This window comes from Meles meles, chromosome 8, assembly GCF_922984935.1.
Source record: "Meles meles chromosome 8, mMelMel3.1 paternal haplotype, whole genome shotgun sequence".
Lineage (NCBI taxonomy): Eukaryota > Metazoa > Chordata > Mammalia > Carnivora > Mustelidae > Meles > Meles meles.
In genome coordinates, this window is record NC_060073.1 from 61,432,800 (window position 1) to 61,450,231 (window position 17,432).

Below are 17,432 nucleotides of genomic sequence, written 5' to 3' on the forward strand. Positions count from 1 at the left end.
ACTTTTTTTAAAAGATTTTATTTATTTATTTGACAGACAAGTAGGCAGAGAGGCAGGCAAAGAGAGAGAGAGGAGGAGGAGGCAAACTCCCCGCTGAGAAGAGAGCCTGAGAGCCGCTGAGAAGAGAGCGGGACTCGATCCCAGGGCGCTGAGATCATGACCTGAGCCGAAGGCAGAGGCCTAACCCACTGAGCCACCCAGGCGCCCCAATGTAAACTACTTTTTAAATTTGTTTACAGAGGGTACATTCCACCATGATAATGAGGTTGATCCTGGTTTCTTACTTGTCTCTTCTTATGCACAAAGTTGGCCCAATCAACAATACTTGGACATATCATTCATGACCAAAGATAAGTGTATCTCAAGGACATTTGCAAGCTCAGCAGCATTAATATGCTTATCTATTGAAAGAACTATAGTTCCAAAGTAATTACTAGTCATCTTGCACTCAGTTCATTACAGAACCTTCAAGAGAATGAAATTGTCAGGGCGTCTGGGTGGCTGAGTGGGTTAAGCCTCTGCCTTCGGCTCAGGTCATGATCCCAGGGTCTTGGGATCCTGCGATCGAGCCCTGCATCGGGCTCTCTGCTCAACTGGCAGCCTGCTTTCTCCTCTCTCTCTGCCTGCCTCTCTGCCTACTTGAGATCTCTCTCTGTCAAATAAATTAATAAAATCTTAAGAAAAAATGAAATTGTCATCAGAGATTGATAGGTTCAAATAAATAAATCCTTTATTATATAAACTATGCACATATTATAATCTAGTGATCCAGAGAGTTAAGGACTGACCTGAATCAATGATCTTAACTATAGTATATTTCTCAGGCAAGATGCATATTTTTACATCATTTTTTGATCTGACCAGTTTACACTCCCTACCATGTCTCTGTGGGATTTTCTACTGGCTTTATTGGTAGGTGATCACTCCTCCAAATTTCAAAAAGAAAAAATTTGATCTATACTGATTCATAATATCAATGTACTACTACTGCTTTTAATGCCAAGAAACCTTAGTCAGTCAGCTCTAATAACATTGGACAATGAAGCAGAACTTTTCTCTTATTTTCAAAATGTCCTCTGTAACCTCAGCATGATACAAAAATATTATTATCTTCAGATCCACAATATCGAATAAATGGTGAAGGTAAAGCCTGAAAAAATCTAGAGTATAATAAGTCCTCAAAGTATTTGCAGTCATCATTCTTGACACGTTCATATTTCTGTATCATAGCTGATGGTGAGTATGTAGGGGACTATCTATTTGGCATATTTTCTCTGTGAATTTTAAAGACCCTGTCACATATTGGCTAGCAGCTTGCTCTGCGGGTGATGTGCTCTATGTGGACCTCCATGTTTGTGGTGTGAGAGCCCTGAGACAGCTGGGGGGAGCCCACTCGGGGCCTGGTGCCTTACACTTTGGAATTCCCCATGGTGAGGGCTCCAGACAGCTCAGCGTGGCAGAGAACAGAGAACGGTGCCAGGGGTGTATCAGAGGACCCAGTTTCTTCATTAAATTATATTTTAAGGGAGAAAGAAAGAGCTTTTAAGATCTTTTTAATAAATAACTCTCTAGGCCCTAACTGACTCTCCTATGTGACTGTTCCTGAAATTTCGATGGGAAGACTGGAGAATGCTTTCATTTTGCTTCCTGCATTTCAAAATGTTTGCCTTTATGGCTGTTTTTTATTTCTGGCTTTTCCATATCCATTCCAGAGTGATCCCTACCACCTTACCCCATTATTCTGTCCTCTTCTATTTTCTCCAGGATCTTGTTTCTGCAATCTATTTCCCTTATCTTCAATCTTTCCTTTCTTCTACTCTGTGTGTGTAAACGGAAAGAAACACTCAGGACTTTCCTACCCCTTCTACAGTGGCTTTTCCCCCTCCTTCCTTTCTCTGCCACACTTTCCAAATGATTGGCTGTCCTCTGACTTCTCAGCCTCTGGCACAGCTCTTACATATTTGATGAATGAATAAAGGGATGATCTCACATTCATCTCATTCACTTTATGCCAGCCACACACAGCCTTCTTTCTGTTCTCTGAACATGTCACGCTCATTCCCATAGGGCCTGTGGGCTGCTTGTTTCCTTATCCTGGAACACTTCCTCAGATCTTCACCTGGCCAGCTCCTCTCATCATCCCTGCATACACACACACACTCACACATACATACAGATACCCTGCACACATAGACACACAGGCACACACCAAATTAAGTGCATATTTATTTTTTTTAATTAAAACAAATTTTTTTTTAAAGTTTTTATTTACTTGACAGAGCATGAGAGAGTACAAGCAGGGGGAGCAGCAGGCAGAGGAAGACGGAGAAGCAGGCTCCCTGAGAGCCCGATGCGGGGCTCGATCCCAGGACCCTGGGATCATGACCCGAGCGAAAGGCAGACACCCAGCCAACCACCTGAGCCACCCAGGCGGCCCAAGTGCATTTTTAAAGTAAACTTTTTTTTTCCCTTTCTTTCTTCTTCCTTTTTTTTTTTTTTTAAAGAGCGAGAACATGTGAGCTACCTAGGAGCCCCAGAGCACATTTCCTCTTAAAGACTTGATGGAGTAAGTGTCTGTGGGTGTGTTGTGGGGGATGGGTGTGCAGAGCTAAGATGCCAACTTCCCTGTGGGGCCTCAGCTGGTGACCCGACCATTTTACAAGATCTCATCCCTGACTTCCTTGTGGCAGAAATTGGGGGTAGAACTAGGAAGGGCTTGCATGCTGTGGTTTAGAAGAAGTTGTTTCAGTTCTTAGAATCACTGAACTTTATAGCTTTAGTTCATTTGGTTCAATTTCTGCCTTTAAAAAGTGGGGAAAGAGAGCTAATATTTTGCCCAGGAAACTATAGAAGACCTCCCACCAATCTAGCCTTTCTTTCCTTTATTTTTCCTTTCTCTTTCCTTTCTTACTTTTTTGAAGATTTTATTTATTTATTTGACATAGAGTGGGAGGACACAAGCAAGGGGAGCAGTAGGGGGAGAGGGAGAAGTGGAGAGGGAGAAGTAGGCTCCCCACCAAACGGGGAGCCCAATGCAGAACTTGATGTGGGGCTCGATCCCATGACCTGAGCTAGATGCTTTAGCCGACCTTAGCAGATGCCTAAATACTGAGCCACCGAGGCGCCCCTGGTTTTCCTTTCTTTAAAAGTCTGGACTCAGAGGTCATTAAGGTGCTGCTCCCAATCAAAATAACTCTTAGTAGAATTGATCCTTTCTCTCTTTTGGTATCATCATCCGGATAGTTTGTTCTGGGTGGAGGATGTGTTAACATTGCTATGGAGAGGGCGCCTGGGTGGATCAGTTGGTTAAGCGGCCAACTCTTGACTTTGGCTCAGGTCATGATCTCAGGGTCCTGGGATTGAGCCCTGCATCAGCCTCCTCACTCAGCTGGGAGTCTGCTTGAGGATTCCGTCTCTCCCTCTGCCCGGCCCTCTCTCCTTGCTCATGCTCTCTTTCTGAAATAAATAAATAAATAAATCTTTAAAAAATACATATTGTTGCATAGTAACTCGTGGAAGACATAGTTCCTGGCCCTAGGAATTTACAAACTGAGACCAGGAGTTTAAGAATGATTTGTACATGCCAGTCAAGTCAAAAGAAAGAGAACGTTTTAAATATGGGTTTTATTTGAAAATCAAATCAGATATTAAATAGAAATAATCTTTATTTTTTTGCTTTTATTTGAACTTTCCAGTTTATATATGTTGATAATCTCAAATTATAATTTAAATTTCGGAAAGTGCTAAGGGTGAGTGGACATTTGCTTTTCCCCTCCTGGGATGCAGCGGTGTCAGAGTGGGGAGGGAGAGATGACGTTGTTGAGCACTTCTGCGAAGGTGGGGGATTGTTATTTCTACTTCTCTGCTAGGACAGTGAGGTACTAGGATTCCTGGTGGTTAGGTTTCTGGTAAGATGAGGGGAGGGGACATTTGAACCCAGTACTGTTATCAATGTCACAAAGGCCCAGCGCTGGCAAACAGGAAACCTGGTGAGAAAGGGACATTCTGTCCAAGAAAGAGAAGGCAAAAAAGAAATAGCTGTTCTCATTCCCACACCCTTTATTGAATTATAATAATTTCCCAAAGAACTCTGAGTCCTGCTACTTTAGGCTGTCACCCTGACATCTACCTCTTTTTCCCCAAGCCCGGCACCCTTCAGGGGTCTTACAGTCCTGCTGGGAAGCCAGGGCTGCGTGGGAGTGGGCCTTCCGGGAGTGCACGCCATTCTGTCACCCCGGCTCCCCAGCCCCTGGCTCCTTTGGTCTAACCTCTAGACAACCTTTCAACCTTTCAAACTTCCCTCAGTTCTTTACTGTCCTGAGAATATCTTTCCCAAGAACTTATAAATATCAGAGCTTCCGCTTTTATAAAGTGCTTTCATGTCCACCCTGTCACCAGATCCTCATAACATCCCTGGTTAGAGAGGAGGGAAGGGCTTATACTCCCATTTTACAGGAAAGAAGATGAGGTCTGCCCTCTTGATTCTGCAGTGTCATCAGGGAACAGTTACGAGTCTCAGCCTCATGCTGGCCCAGCAGTGTTCTTTTGGCACAGGTTCCAGGTTTTCTCATTCTCTCTCTCTCTCTTTTTGGTGTCCCATTTTCCAGAATCCCAGTGGCTTCTGAGTGGCAGGCACATTACACATATGGCTGCTGATCCACGTCACAGCTGTGTTGTTTCGGTAGCGTCCCTCCACACTCTTTAGCTGATTTCCAGGTGTCATGTGCCCCTGCTGTCTCATGCTTGCAGGCTTTCCTGTTTACAATTCATCAACTCATTAGATTTTTTTTTTTTTTAATTTTACAGAACATAGGTTTGCAGACTTTTGTTTTCTCCAAATGGATGTTTTGGTTTATTTTCTCTTGCCTAAATGTTAGGCATCCAACATCATGGGTCCCCCAAATTAATATAATTTAATTTCCATCTTGTCCATACAAAACAAATGTGTTCTTAAGACAAAGCACTGAAGACCAGAATCCTTTCTCTGCTTCTATTGACTCAGCAGCAAGTAAACGTTTGTGTAAACATGTGTGGGTTTGTATGGGATCCACTGGTTCTTGTTCCAATTAAGTACCAAGTGGCTCTCCTTTATTCAGAATGGAGATTCCCGTAGCATCTGGACTTTCATCAAGGCCCGTTGCAGCTGCTCATAGGTCACGAACATCACCACATTCCAGGTTCCCAAACGCAAAAACGATGGTGTGAATCTGGTGAGAGAACAACCAGAACATCAGGTAGAGTGGACTAAGAACCCCACACAGATCCCTGGTGCTCCCCGTATTCACGGCGATAGTGCCAAAGGACCTAGGACTCTGTTAGTCACGAACATTCTCTGAGTCTATGCAGGCTCTTTCTCCTCTGATGAAGGAATTTAGGCAGAAGTGGGAGTCAAGAAAGGAAAGAAAACACATTTTGAACCAGGTTCTGTGTTAGGCAGTTAATTCCCACAAGTCTATAAGGAAGCTATGATGGTTGCCACGTTTCTTTTTTAGAAACGGAGGCCCAGGCGTGCCTAGGTGGCTCAGTTGGTTAAGGGTTTGACTCTTGGTTTTGGCTCCAGTCTTGGTCCCAGGACTGTGGGATGGAGCCCCTTGTCAGGCTCCGTGGTCAGTGGGGACTCTGCTCGGGTGTCTCTCTCTCTCTCCCCCTCTCCCTCTACCCCTACCCCACGCTTGTGTGTGTGTGCTCTCTCTCCCTCCCAAATAAGTAAATCTTAAAAAAAAAAAAAAAAAAAAAAAAAAGAACTGAAGCCCAGGGCAGTTAAGGAGCTCAACTAAAACTATCTGACTCCACCCTGCCTGCTGGGTATTTCTGGAATCATTTACATGCTGAGGGGCCATCCCTGCGGAGGCCCTACCAGGGCACCTAGAAGCTGGCACACCAGAGGATGAAGACTGGGTGACACCAGCTTTAGCTAATCTGCAGAGAGCCTGCCTGCCCTGTGATAACACAGCTGGGAGCCAGTCCCCACCTCAGCTTCACAGACTCCGGGAGGAGCCTGGGATCTGACCTGCTCCCTCTTCAGCCTCTCTGTCTGCTAATCCCCTCCTGGTCCTATCCTCTCCTGCCAGACTTGCTTCTGTGCCCTTGTCTGAGCTGCTCCTTCTCCCTGGGAATGTCCCCTACTCTCCTCCTTGCCTGGCTGGTTGCTCTTGGCTCTGAAGGACGAGGCTTGGGCCCCACAGACTCATACCAAGGTCTCTCCAGATGCCTCAGCCTAGCCTCCCTAGGGAGAATAGCAGTGGGGCAATGAAGGTGAACCCCAGAGTCCGAACTGGGCTCAGACCCTAGCTCTGTCAGTTTCTAGCTTCATGACCTAGGACAGGTTACTTAATCTTTCTAAGCCTCAGTGTCCTCATCTGTAAAATGAGGAACATAACAGCATTTACCTCATACAGTTGTTGTGAAGGACTAAATGAGTTAATGCACGGCATACGATGCAGGGCCCGGTCTCCGTAAACGCTCCATTAATGTCACCTGTGTCTGCGGCTCTTTGAGGCAAGCACAGGGCCTGGCACACCGGAGATGCTCAGTAAATTGTTTTCCAAGTGAAAGAATAAACTGAGACAGGCGGGGGCTGCTGCTGATTGTAATGAGGGAAGCACTTACAGGGAAAGAACAGCCTGGCAACTGAAGGAGTTTTATATGTCACTTACAGGGTTGAGGACCTGATTGCATGTTGGGTCCAATCTAACACTGGGCACCAGAAAACTATCTGCTGAAGGCATCAGTGGTGGGAGGTGTGAGGGCCAAGCCAAGAGTCTGGCAATAGGACAGATGACAACATGGGGGGTGGCATCTGATAATCTGGCTTAGAGCCATGGCATTGTAAGTCTGGGATCTTGGGTAAGTCACTTGACCTTCCTGAGTCTCTGTTTCTTCCTCAGTAAATGTGGAGAAGACCATCCAGTTCAGGGGTTGTTGAGATCATTTGTGTAAAGTACTTTGCGTAAGGTATTGTAGTTAGTGCCTTAGCAGTCATGGTGGTTGTTCACAACCTACATTATTGAGCGCTGGCTTTTGGCTAGGGAGGTGAAAGACGGATAAGCATCCAGTTCTGGCTTCGAGGAGCTTGTGACCCAGCGTGGGGGATATTTTAACCTTACAAATCCTGTAACACAAGGTAGGGAGGTGGTAAGTACCCTAAACAGTGGAATCAAGGATGTATTGGCGAAGTTCACAGGGAGGAGGAAAGATTCCTACCTGAGAATAGTGGGGAGGAGGTGGCTTTTGAACTACTTCTGACGCATGTGCATGAGGGGGGAAAGGCATTCCATTAAGAAGGAATGGTAAAAGCAGACCCAGAAGCAAGAAAGTGTGACATGTGTTGGGCATTTTGGCCGCCATCAGTGCTGATCCACAGTCATGACAGTGGGCTGGAGACAAGTCTCAGGACGAACGACCACCTTTCCTTCCTCCTTTGCCCGTTAAGTTTGGGGATGGACAACACTTTGACCTATGCTTAGAATTCTTTTTCTCAGGTAAGCCTCCCCTGACTCTCCAGATCAGATTTGGTCCACTTTTTCTTTTTTTAAAACTTCTGTAGTTCTTTATATTTGTCCTTTGTGGTGTTTACATCTGTGCTGTTCACCACCACGTCCCCAGGTGGGCCCGTGGTAGGCCTGTTATACATGGAGGAAGGAAAGAAAGAAGAATGGAAGGAAGGAAAGGAAGAAGGGAAGGAAACAAGCCCAGGTTCTCTGGGAGGGGCTGCTGGAGGCAGGAGGGGGAGGCTCACCCCTTATAGAAGGCCGTGGGGCCCTCGTGGGCCACCATCTTCAGCATACAGTCCAGGGGGCTGCGGTATTGGCCTGGGGGCGAGTTCATGTACCGGGTCTTCACCACGTCCACTGGGGAGGCCACCAATGTGGCACAGAAGCCGGCTCCAAAGGCAGAGATGAAGTGGCAGGGGAAATTGTCTGCAGCGGGGAAGGGAGGAGCAAGTACGGAGCTGTGAGAAGGCAAAGCGCTGCCTTTCTGTTCCACGTGCGTCGTCATTTGTCCTTCACTAAACTGGAAACTCCTGAGTGTAAGGACAGCGCTTTCTAAAGCTCTCATGGGACTCGCAAAATAGAACAGGGATGTCCCACCGCTGGATGGCTGTGCAGCCCAGCGATTTCATTAGAGGAAAACGAAGTCCAAGAAGGCGACCCTTGCTTCAAGATGCCTGGTGGGAAGTGCTGGGCTGGAACCCAGGGCTCTGGCCTCCCTGTCCAGGCTTCTTTCCCACTCATCACAATGATGGCGGGGCATTTTTGTTAAAGCTCTAATTGGCATTATTAAGTGATTCATGAATTGGGCAGCACCCCATCTAGCAAGTTGAGAGGCACTCCTATACTGGGCATTCTTACTGGGCACTTCTCCCCTCTCTGCTCCTTCTAACACCCAGTCGCCTCTGAGTGGTGCCCACTCTGTGGAATTCCAGGTTCCCTCCCTGCTGTGGGAGGGCAGCTCCCCAGAGCCGAGGGCCTCACCTGTGAGCAGGCGATAGTCTAGCAGCTTCTCCTTGATGATGTCATAAGTCACCATCTCAGCACAGTTGACGATGGCGTTCCTTGTGATGTTGGGGAAAGTTCCTGTGAAGGATGGGGTGGGAGCTGATGAGTGAAAACTAGATGTGGACTTCCTGGTTGCAAAGTCACAGGCTCCGGTTTGGGGGCAGAATGCTCCATTCCAGGGGTCTCAGAGGAGCCCGCCTCAGCTGAGGGATTCCACACTTTCCTCTCTGGGGCTAACTCTTAGGTTATCCGTGTTCCCCTCAGAGACAGGAAACAGAGAGGCCCTCTTATGTTTGTCTGAGCCACACTTTGGAGAATAATCTGTAATATCTATCAAAATTAAAATATGCCTCCCTGAGACCTGGCTAAAGTCAGGCAAGGAAGCCTTTCTTCTTTCCAAGAGCTCCAAGGCTCTTGGAGCAGTGACAGGAAGTAGCCCTGGGAGGCCCTAGGGGAGCATCGTGACCCAGCCACTGATATCGAAGATGAGGGCTGGGCTTCGGGAGAGCGCAGAACAAATCAGGCTGTGACCCAGGGGTCCTGTGCTTAATCTTCACTGGGTCACTGTCTCTTCTCCAAGGATTGGTGTGATCCTTGGTCCACATGTGGGAGAGATTCCAGCATTTGTCAAGGTGGCCTCCATGGGGACACATAGGGACCCCGGAAGACTTACTCTTGAAGAAACCCCCTCCTCATTGAATCTCCTTGCACCCGACAACTCACAGCTGCCTCCTCCACTGGCCTGTTTCTTCTCCGCGTCCTGTAGTCCTACAGTCCTATGTCCTTTAGTCATCACCCCTGAGAGAACTTTTCTGGGGAAGCCCTCCCCTTCCATCTCCACACACCTAGAGCCCACTGAGTCTTGAGGCCCAGCTTCCGTGTCACCTCCCCACCCCACCCTGCACCCCGGGGTCTGCATGGCCTCTCTTGCCTCTGGCTGTGTACCTCTGTGCAACCCTTGCACGTCCTACCCTGTGGAATGGCTGCTCCTTGACATGTCTCATCCCTCTCTGTCTGTGAGAGCCATGAGGGTAGGGAAGGTATCTTCCATTCCTGTTTTCCTCATAGCAACCTGCACATGCTGAAGGGTTGCCAAATTGAATTGAACTCGGGCACCGTGGCAGGTCAGTGTGGTAGTTTTGGTTGGGATGTTCTTGCAGAAATCACTGGAATATACCATGTTGGGAGTTCCCTCCTCTCTCGGTTCTCTCTCCCTAACTCAGGGTAAGGCATGCTCTACCCCGGGCCCTCGGAGCCTGGAGTCCGGACCTACCTTTCCATAGGCCCCTGAGCCCTTCCTCCCTGGCGATGGTCCTGTAGGCGTCCATTGTCCCACTGTATTTCCTGTTGCTCCCAGCCCCAAGGTGTATGCTGGCCTGAAACCGGACCTTCACCACGTCCGTGGGCTGGGCACATGATACCGCCATGGCCCCGGTGGTGCAGCCTGCCAAAATCCGGGTAGTGATGCTCGAGTCTGGAAAGGAGGAGAGAGAGGGGGTCAGCGTTCAGCCAGCCAGTGCTCCTCCGGGCTGGACGCTCTTCTCTGTGGGGCTGCCCCCGCCTGCCACCTGCCTCTGTCCCGACCGCAGCTCTGTCTCCTCATGACTGTCACTGGCCTTCAGCGTCCCAGCCCTGCTTCTGAGTCCACACCACCTGCATCTCTGACCCGCTAGCCTAGAGTCTGCTTCTACCTACCCCCTCCGTGTCCCCGGGATGCTGGGCACTCACGGTCGGATCCCTTGGGGGTGTAGAACTGCTTGACAGAGTCGTAGAGGCCGATGCGGATGGAGGCGAAGCTCATCTGGCGCTGCAGGCCGGCGACCAGCCCGTTGTAGGGGCTGCGGGGGCCCTCGGTGCGCACCATGGTCAGGATGGTGCCCAGCACGCCGCGGTACTGGGGTCTCTGGGCTGCCTGGGTCACCTGCTTCTCCCCCTGGATCTGAGGAACGGCCCAGCAGAGGGTGAGGAGCTGGGAGTGGGGCGGAGGGGGCTGTGTGCAGAGGGGCCTGCCTGGGGCTAGTTCTCGAGTGAGCACGACTGGAGCCATCACATCCCAGTGAAAACAAGGTGTGTGTCCCCAGCGCATCATTCCTAAGCGGTTACCCGTGGTGTGGTGCTCAGCCCTCAGAGCACATGGAGGGCAGGCTGTTTTCCCCACAAGTAGTCAGTGGTTTGCCCAAGGTCACACAGTTACTTTTCCTTCACACTCCATGGTTTACAAAGTCGGGTGAGGCCAGGAAGGGCCCAAGGACCTAAGATTTTTTTTTTGTCTCGGACGATGGTGGCACAGGGTTGTAAGCAGTGGAGTGAGTGGCCTGCGCAGGGTTCTGTGAGGATGAGCAGACTGGCACACGCTAGAGGTGCTGGAGTGGAGAACTCAGTCCTGCCTTTGATCTGAGCAATGACCTTGCCAAAAAGTACTTACCTGCAGGCGAACCTTGGCTGTGTCCAGTGGAAAGGTGAGGAGATCAGCAAAACAGGCTGCTGTGCCTGCCCCCAGGAATTTCACAGCTGTGGTGGGAGGTACCTCTGAAGGCTTTAGTCCAACCATGGTCCCAGAAGGTTCTGCCTGGTCCCTCCAGGGCCCAGGAGAGAGAAGAGAGGAGGGAGGTCCGAGGAGAGAGGCCGCTTTGCAGTCCTTAGCTTTAGTGCAGGGAGGAGGCTGCCAGAGATAGGCCAGAGGAGGCAGAAAATGAACTTGGGCCATCCAGACCTGTCCCCAGGCTCCTTTCAGCACTGGGAGAAGCCTTAGTTAGAGAAAAGCCTGGGCTTTGCTATGTTTAGCTGTCTGGATTTGGCTTATAAGAACAGCTCACTTTCCCGTTCCGTTTCTCTTGCGGCCCAACCCTACCCCCTTCTTTTTCCACTGACCAGGTGGATCTTCATCTTTTAGAGAAGGAAACTGAGGCCCAGGCAGGGACCAGACCTCATTCCAACTCCATGCTACACCCTTGTCCTCCTCCCGCACCAAGATGCTCCCTGGAGTGTACGGAGAGCCGACCAAGTCTGTCCACTGCAGGTCCTTCTTCCCCAAATCAACAATATGATTGTGCCTCGTGACTCACCTAAACTTTGTTTATCTTGGATGAAAGCTCATTTTTTTGCAAGGCTGCCGGAATATACTTTTATTATACTTAAAGTGAAATTGTTCCCAGCCTGTGATTCCTCCTCTTGTTACTAAAGATTGTTAATCTAGGACTAGAGGTGTTTCCTCCCAAAGCTGTGGGATTCCTGGGGCTGATGTTCTGCTTTGGAGGAGGGAGGGAGCCTGGTTCTGGCCTCCTCTGCTGCTCTGCCTCCCAGGGCTCCCCGGGAGATGGGGCTACAAAGCATGCTGCTGCTGATGTTGGGGACAGTGGCAGCTGTTCTGCCTGGCTCAGGACAGGCCCTTTCCCCTCACCTTTGAGGACGTCCCTTCTCAGCTGAAGAGAATGGGCTTCTCAGACAGAGGAGGATCCATCTTGGGTCAAGAGAATGTGCCTCCCCTCCCTGTGTGCACTTGGGCCTGCGCCTGTCCACTCCTGGCTGAGCAGGGGCATGAGCATATCCGAAGGTCCTGGCTTAGCTGTGGTTACCTTGGGAAGCCGGCACGCCTGTTGCGGGCAGCCCTGCATTCTTATCACCTGGACTTCTGGGCATCTGGTTTTTGGTGCTGATGCCATTTCTTAGCGGGTCACACCCTCTGGCACCCATTTCACACATACCCCTCGTATGCTGGGGTCCTGGGTTCTTCAGTGTCCTCACCCCCTAGAGTGAGGGCCAGTGCCACAGAGTTGTGAGGCGGGCACAGTGTTTGTCCCTTTCCTTCTGGGGCCATAAAATCTCTGGTCCTGGGTGAGGAGACCTGAGCTCCTGCGGAGTCTTCATGGCTTACTAATGCTGGTGGAACCTTGGATGTGTCATTTAACTTCTCTTGGGCAAATGAGAAAAATCTATTACCTGCTCACCAATGATAAATTGGATGCCAAAAGATAAGGGTGACCACCTAAGTCTTCTTTCAGTACTGCCATCTAGAACTCCGGTTCTCTCTGTGCTGTCCCTCAACCTACATGACGCCTACACTCTTATGCTTGCTGCCACCTTTCCCTACAAGCCTGTTCTTAAGAAGAAACTGATGTTCGGGGCGCCTGGGTGGCTCAGTGGGTTAAGCCGCTGCCTTCGGCTCAGGTCATGATCTCAGGGTCCTGGGATGGAGTCCCGCATCGGGCTCTCTGCTCAGCAGTGAGCCTGCTTCCCTCTCTCTCTCTCTCTCTCTCTCTCTCTGCCTGCCTCTCTGTCTACTTGTGATTTCTCTCTGTCAAATAAATAAATAAAATCTTAAAAAAAAAAAAAGAAACTGATGTTCTAATTCATGCTAAAGTGTAAGTGATTATCTTAATGATCAGGTATTTCTTGACCACTATAGTAGGTACTAGGGAAGGAAAGATACAGAATGAAGTGGGTTTGGCCCTGGCCTTCAAGGAGCTTGCTGATAGGTGTTGAATTAGCTAGGGAATTAGAGAGGGTGGGATGGAGGATGAAGGTCTGAGGTTGGAACTCACCAGCCACTGGATCCCAGTCTGGAAGCCTGGGCCATAGTGTGGTAGGACAACTCTTAAACCATGCCCGGAGGAAAGGGATGCTTTTATTATTTATTTATTTATTTAAAAATATTTTAATTTATTTATTAGAGAGAGAGAAGGAGCAGGGAGGGAGCACTTATTCAGAAAAAGTCCAATGTCCTTGCCATGACTGGTGGGCTCCATAAGACCCATGTCATGCTAGGTTCTGTGCTTGTCATTCCAGGAAATCTGGGGATGAGCAAAAACAGTCTGTGTGACTTGCCCACAGGAGCTCTCAAGGAGTCTCGTGCGGTCATCAGACACACCCACAAATAACTAGTGCAAGATGGTTGGACCAATGTCAGAGGGGAGGGAAGCCCCAGGAAGCCACTCAAAGGAGGGGGAGACCCTCTCTCTTGTTCGTGAGGTGGGATAAGAATCGTTTCATGGTGGAGGATGGGAGGAGGGTCACAGAGTTTAGGCTTTGAAAAGCGGCCAAGATTTCAGCAGCTGAAGCGGGAAGGGTGTTCTAGATGTGGGGAAGGGCATGAGCTCGTGTGAGAGTCCAGGGAATGGATTCAGGTAGGAGAAAATGACGACCTGGCTGTGAGGCCCTCACAGTAGAGTTTTACACACAATCCCATTGAGTTCTCACACCTTTTCTGAGAGGTAGCTGCTCCTTTCTCCTACTTTTGGGTGCTCAAATCAGGGCTTCAAGATATGAGCTTGCTGAGTGTCCAACCTCTGGTGTTAGAGCCTAGTGCACTCTGTGGTACTTAAGGCTCAAAGCAGCCTTGGATGGAAGGCAGGGCAGCATTTAAATCCATTTGACAGATGAGAAAAAGAGGTTTGAGGTGGAGAGAGACTGGTTTAAAGACACAGAACCTCAGCTAAATTCTTCTGATGGCAACGAGGCCCGTCACCTTTCACCTCGGGACTCCAGTGGGTGTGGTAGTCTGGATTTCCAGACCTTGTCTTTTTTATTCAGGGCATTCAGATCCCTTTGCAGTCAATGGATTATATCTAGAGAATCAAGTGCTAAGCATACAGAACAACAGCGTGGTGAGGAAGGCTGGGTGGGCATCACTGCCCAGGTTGGCCGATGAAGAAAATGGCCTGAGAGGCTGAGACCTGTGTGTGCCACACAGTCAGGCCTCGGGCTCCCTCTGCAGTGTTCTTCCCACAGCCTGTCTTCCTGCTTTTCTGTACTGCCTCCCTGAGGGTCCAAGAAAGATCTGGCTCCTCAGGGTGGTGGTGTGGAGGCCCTGGAGCCCACGGACCTGAGCCTGGCGGAGGGGACAGACTGCAGCATGCTAGGGGAACACTGTCCTCCACTTGCCTCCTTTCCATTTCCCTTTGCCTCCAGAAGACCAGCAGCTGCCAGGAGGGCTCAGTTCCCAGCAAGGAGGCTCTGTCTGGGGCATGTGCAGGTGTATGCGTGAGCAGCTGCCTCTCTTGTTCCCGCCCTGGAGTTTCCCCAGACTTTCCCCTTCTCTGACGTGAGTTGGACTGCTCGGAGCCCTAGCATCAGGAAGCTGAGTGTCTGACTCTCAGAGCTAGGGAGGCCCTTGGTGGTTGTGTTCTCTAATGTCTCTTACTGTTGTAAGAGTGTAGGAGTGTCCTTTCTTCAAAGCCTTTGGTAGCCACTTAGATTCTAAAAGAAGAATCCTATAGGGGCACCTGGGTAGCTCAGTGGGTTAAAGCCTCTGCCTTTGGCTCAGGTCATGATCCCAGGGTCCTGGGATCGAGCCCTGCATCGGGCTCTCTGCTCAGCAGGGAGACTGCTTCCTCCTCTCTCTCTGCCTGCCTCTCTGCCTACTTCTGATCTCTGTCTGCCAAATAAATAAATAAAATCTTTAAAAAAAAAAAAAAAAGAAGAATCCTATAAGTTAGGTATTTTTATTCCACTTGCAGAGTTACAAACTGAGGCCAAGACAGGTGAAATGACCTGTCAGAGATCACACAGTGAGCGGAAGTGGGATTCCCACCAGGGCTATGTGACTCCGAGGCATTCTCTGGTCTCAGCCCCTGGTACAGAGTGTTTGTGCTGTACCTGGACCCACAGGGAACACTTCATGGATTTTGTCTCATGGGCTGGATCTCCTGGGGGAAGGCTGTTTTCCCCTGGCCGGGGGTTGGGTGGGAGGATTGGGGGAGGCTAAACTGTCAAACTCCTTTGGCCTGGCCTCTGGTCCCACAGCTTCTTGTTGATTAGCTCAGTAGCTGTAGTTGTTTCCCCCCTAGATAGGGAGTCCCAAAGACCGGGATAGGGTCTACTCATCCTGCTTCTCTGTGTAGCCTGGTACCGGGATGGCCCAGGGCTAGAGGAGCCCAGGGAGGACCAGGTGACCAAGGAACCCCACTTGCTGAAGTAGAGAAATGGGAAATGAAATCAGAGAAGCTCACAGTGATCTTTCGTGGAGGGATCTGGAATGCCAGGGCTGTACTGAATCTAGCAGAGAATGGGGAGTGGTTGGTGGTTCTCAAGTAGAGGAATGACATCATCAGGCCAGTGTTCAGAGTATGCGGGTGCAAATGTCAAGGCTGGACTGGAAGGGGAGAGGCCAGTGAGGAAGTTTTTGGAATGGTGCAGCCAGAGCTGTTGGAGCCACGCAGAGGCCACTCATGAAGGCGCAGCCTATTCTGGACGCAGCCCTGAGCCATGGGAGGCAGAATGGATGGGCAGGGACTCAAGTTAAAAGCCCTACCTTGTTGGGGGGTGGGTAGACTAGAACCTTCATTAGTCAAGTTGTGGTAGTCAAGTTGGCCACAATGGTAGACTCAGGGGCTGCCCTGAGGCCACTGTTTCCCACTTCCCTTCTCCCTTGACTCCAGCATCCTGAATTGATACTTGAGGAAATCTAGCAGCCAGCGGAATTTTGTCAGTGGCAAAGGGGAAGTTGAGAGCAGGATTCTTCTCTCCGTAGCTCTGCTGGGGCACTTGAGGCACAGAATGTTCCAGTAACTCTAACCCTAATGTCTGCCCAGTGCTTCTTGCATGAGGCACGGTGCCGAGGACTTTATAGATATTGACTAATTCAGTCCCTTTATAAGGCTATATGGTAGTTGTCACAATGATTCCCACTTCATAAACAAGGGACCTCAGGCTGTGAGGGCTTCAGCTAGTCATAAGACAGACGGAAGGGATGGGGCTGGGACTGGAGTCCAGGTCAGTGTGACAACGCGCCCGTGCCACTGGCCAGAACCTCACTCTTCAGGGAGAGCTCAGGATCCCTGGAACTGCTTGTTTACGGAGTGGATTCTCAGAGGTCCTCAGTGCCGGAGATCCTGATTCAGGTCTGGGCTGGGGCTAGGGAATCTGTTCTCCATGGCAGCTCAGAACCAGGGATCAGACGACCCCATTCTGAGATGCCCCACCTGATCTCACCCTCCTGGCAAAGCCTGCACGGCATATCCCCGCTGAGGAAGCCGCTTGAGTAGAGTTGTGTGGGCTCGTAAACCTCCCTCTCTGTGAGGCCAGAGGTGCATGCACCATCTCTACTCAGGAAAGGGGTCCCCAGGACCCTCATGGGGAAAGGGCTTAATGCTCTGGAGGAATTCTGGAGATTCTGTGCCAGACTAAGGAGAAAGCCACTCTTGTCTATGGAGATTTGCAAAATCAGAGCAGAGGCAGCCAGCAGCAAAAGGGGACAGTGAGTTGTGGGTAAGTGACGCAGATGTTGGGGTCGAGCCTCTGCCTGGCCATGGTGCCCCCGCATTAGGGTTGCCGTTACCCTCTCTTAATTTGGTGGGGGAGGAACGAAATCTACCAGCTCTGTAGTGATCCCAGGATAGTGATCTCCGTTCGCTCCGGGCTGCTCTCTGTAAGCTGCCGTGAAGGGCAGAGCTTGGAGGAGGAAGGGGGTGGTGGAGAATGGGGTCTTACCTGTGAGTCCAGCCAGAGCAGGGGAAGCACAGGGCCTCCTTAGGGCTCCATCCCAGGAGGGGGCAGCAGGGATCTAGTTGCCCCCTTACCATTCACTGTTGTCTCTCTGCCTCCGGCTTGGCACCTATCTTTATACGCTCCAGCTGGCTTGAAACCTTACCCTACAGAAGCTTAGTTGACAGCCTGATCACTTGACAAGAGGCGGCTGGCTGGTGAGTAGCAGGGAGGTGAGGGGAAAGGTCAGAGTTCCAGATCTGGTTTAGTTTCTCTGACTTAGGGTTCTTTAAAATAGCTCCTTCCAGCTGCTGAAAGAGCTACCTCAGGTAATGAGGGCACATATGGGGACAGGGGTTGGACCTGTCACCTTTGAGAATTCAAAGGTCAATGCCACACACAGGATAGGCTGGGCAGGGCAGGGCTGCCCTAACATTAACAATGATAGTAACGGTCATTTCTTGGTGCCTACTATGTATCAGATAACTTAGAGACATTATTTCTATTTTTCAC

General features: G+C 50.0%; 1 protein-coding gene across 1 annotated transcript; it reads right to left on the bottom strand.

Moving 5' to 3' along the window:
* Positions 1-3,605: 3,605 nt before the first annotated feature.
* On the bottom strand, positions 3,606-17,200 carry UCP3 (uncoupling protein 3). The gene is made up of 7 exons (XM_046016597.1): positions 16,926-17,200; positions 10,924-11,160; positions 10,227-10,437; positions 9,772-9,972; positions 8,475-8,576; positions 7,739-7,919; positions 3,606-5,207 (listed from the first exon to the last, which is right to left on the bottom strand). Exons 2-7 carry the CDS (start codon positions 11,047-11,049, stop codon positions 5,093-5,095), a joined length of 936 nt encoding a protein of 311 aa, XP_045872553.1. The 5' UTR covers positions 11,050-11,160; positions 16,926-17,200; the 3' UTR covers positions 3,606-5,092.
* Between the last annotated feature and the right edge of the window lie 232 nt (positions 17,201-17,432).

Bases quoted from the DNA above. Each gene is read 5' to 3' on its own strand.
- UCP3 (XM_046016597.1), bottom strand. From the start codon at position 11,049: ATGGTTGGACTAAAGCCTTCAGAGGTACCTCCCACCACAGCTGTGAAA. The intron at 10,438-10,923 runs GTAAGTACTTTT...GCCGTTCCTCAG, and splicing joins CAGCCAAGGTTCGCCTGCAG to ATCCAGGGGGAGAAGCAGGT. The intron at 8,577-9,771 runs GTAGGTCCGGAC...CATCCTTCACAG, and splicing joins GCTCAGGGGCCTATGGAAAG to GAACTTTCCCCAACATCACA.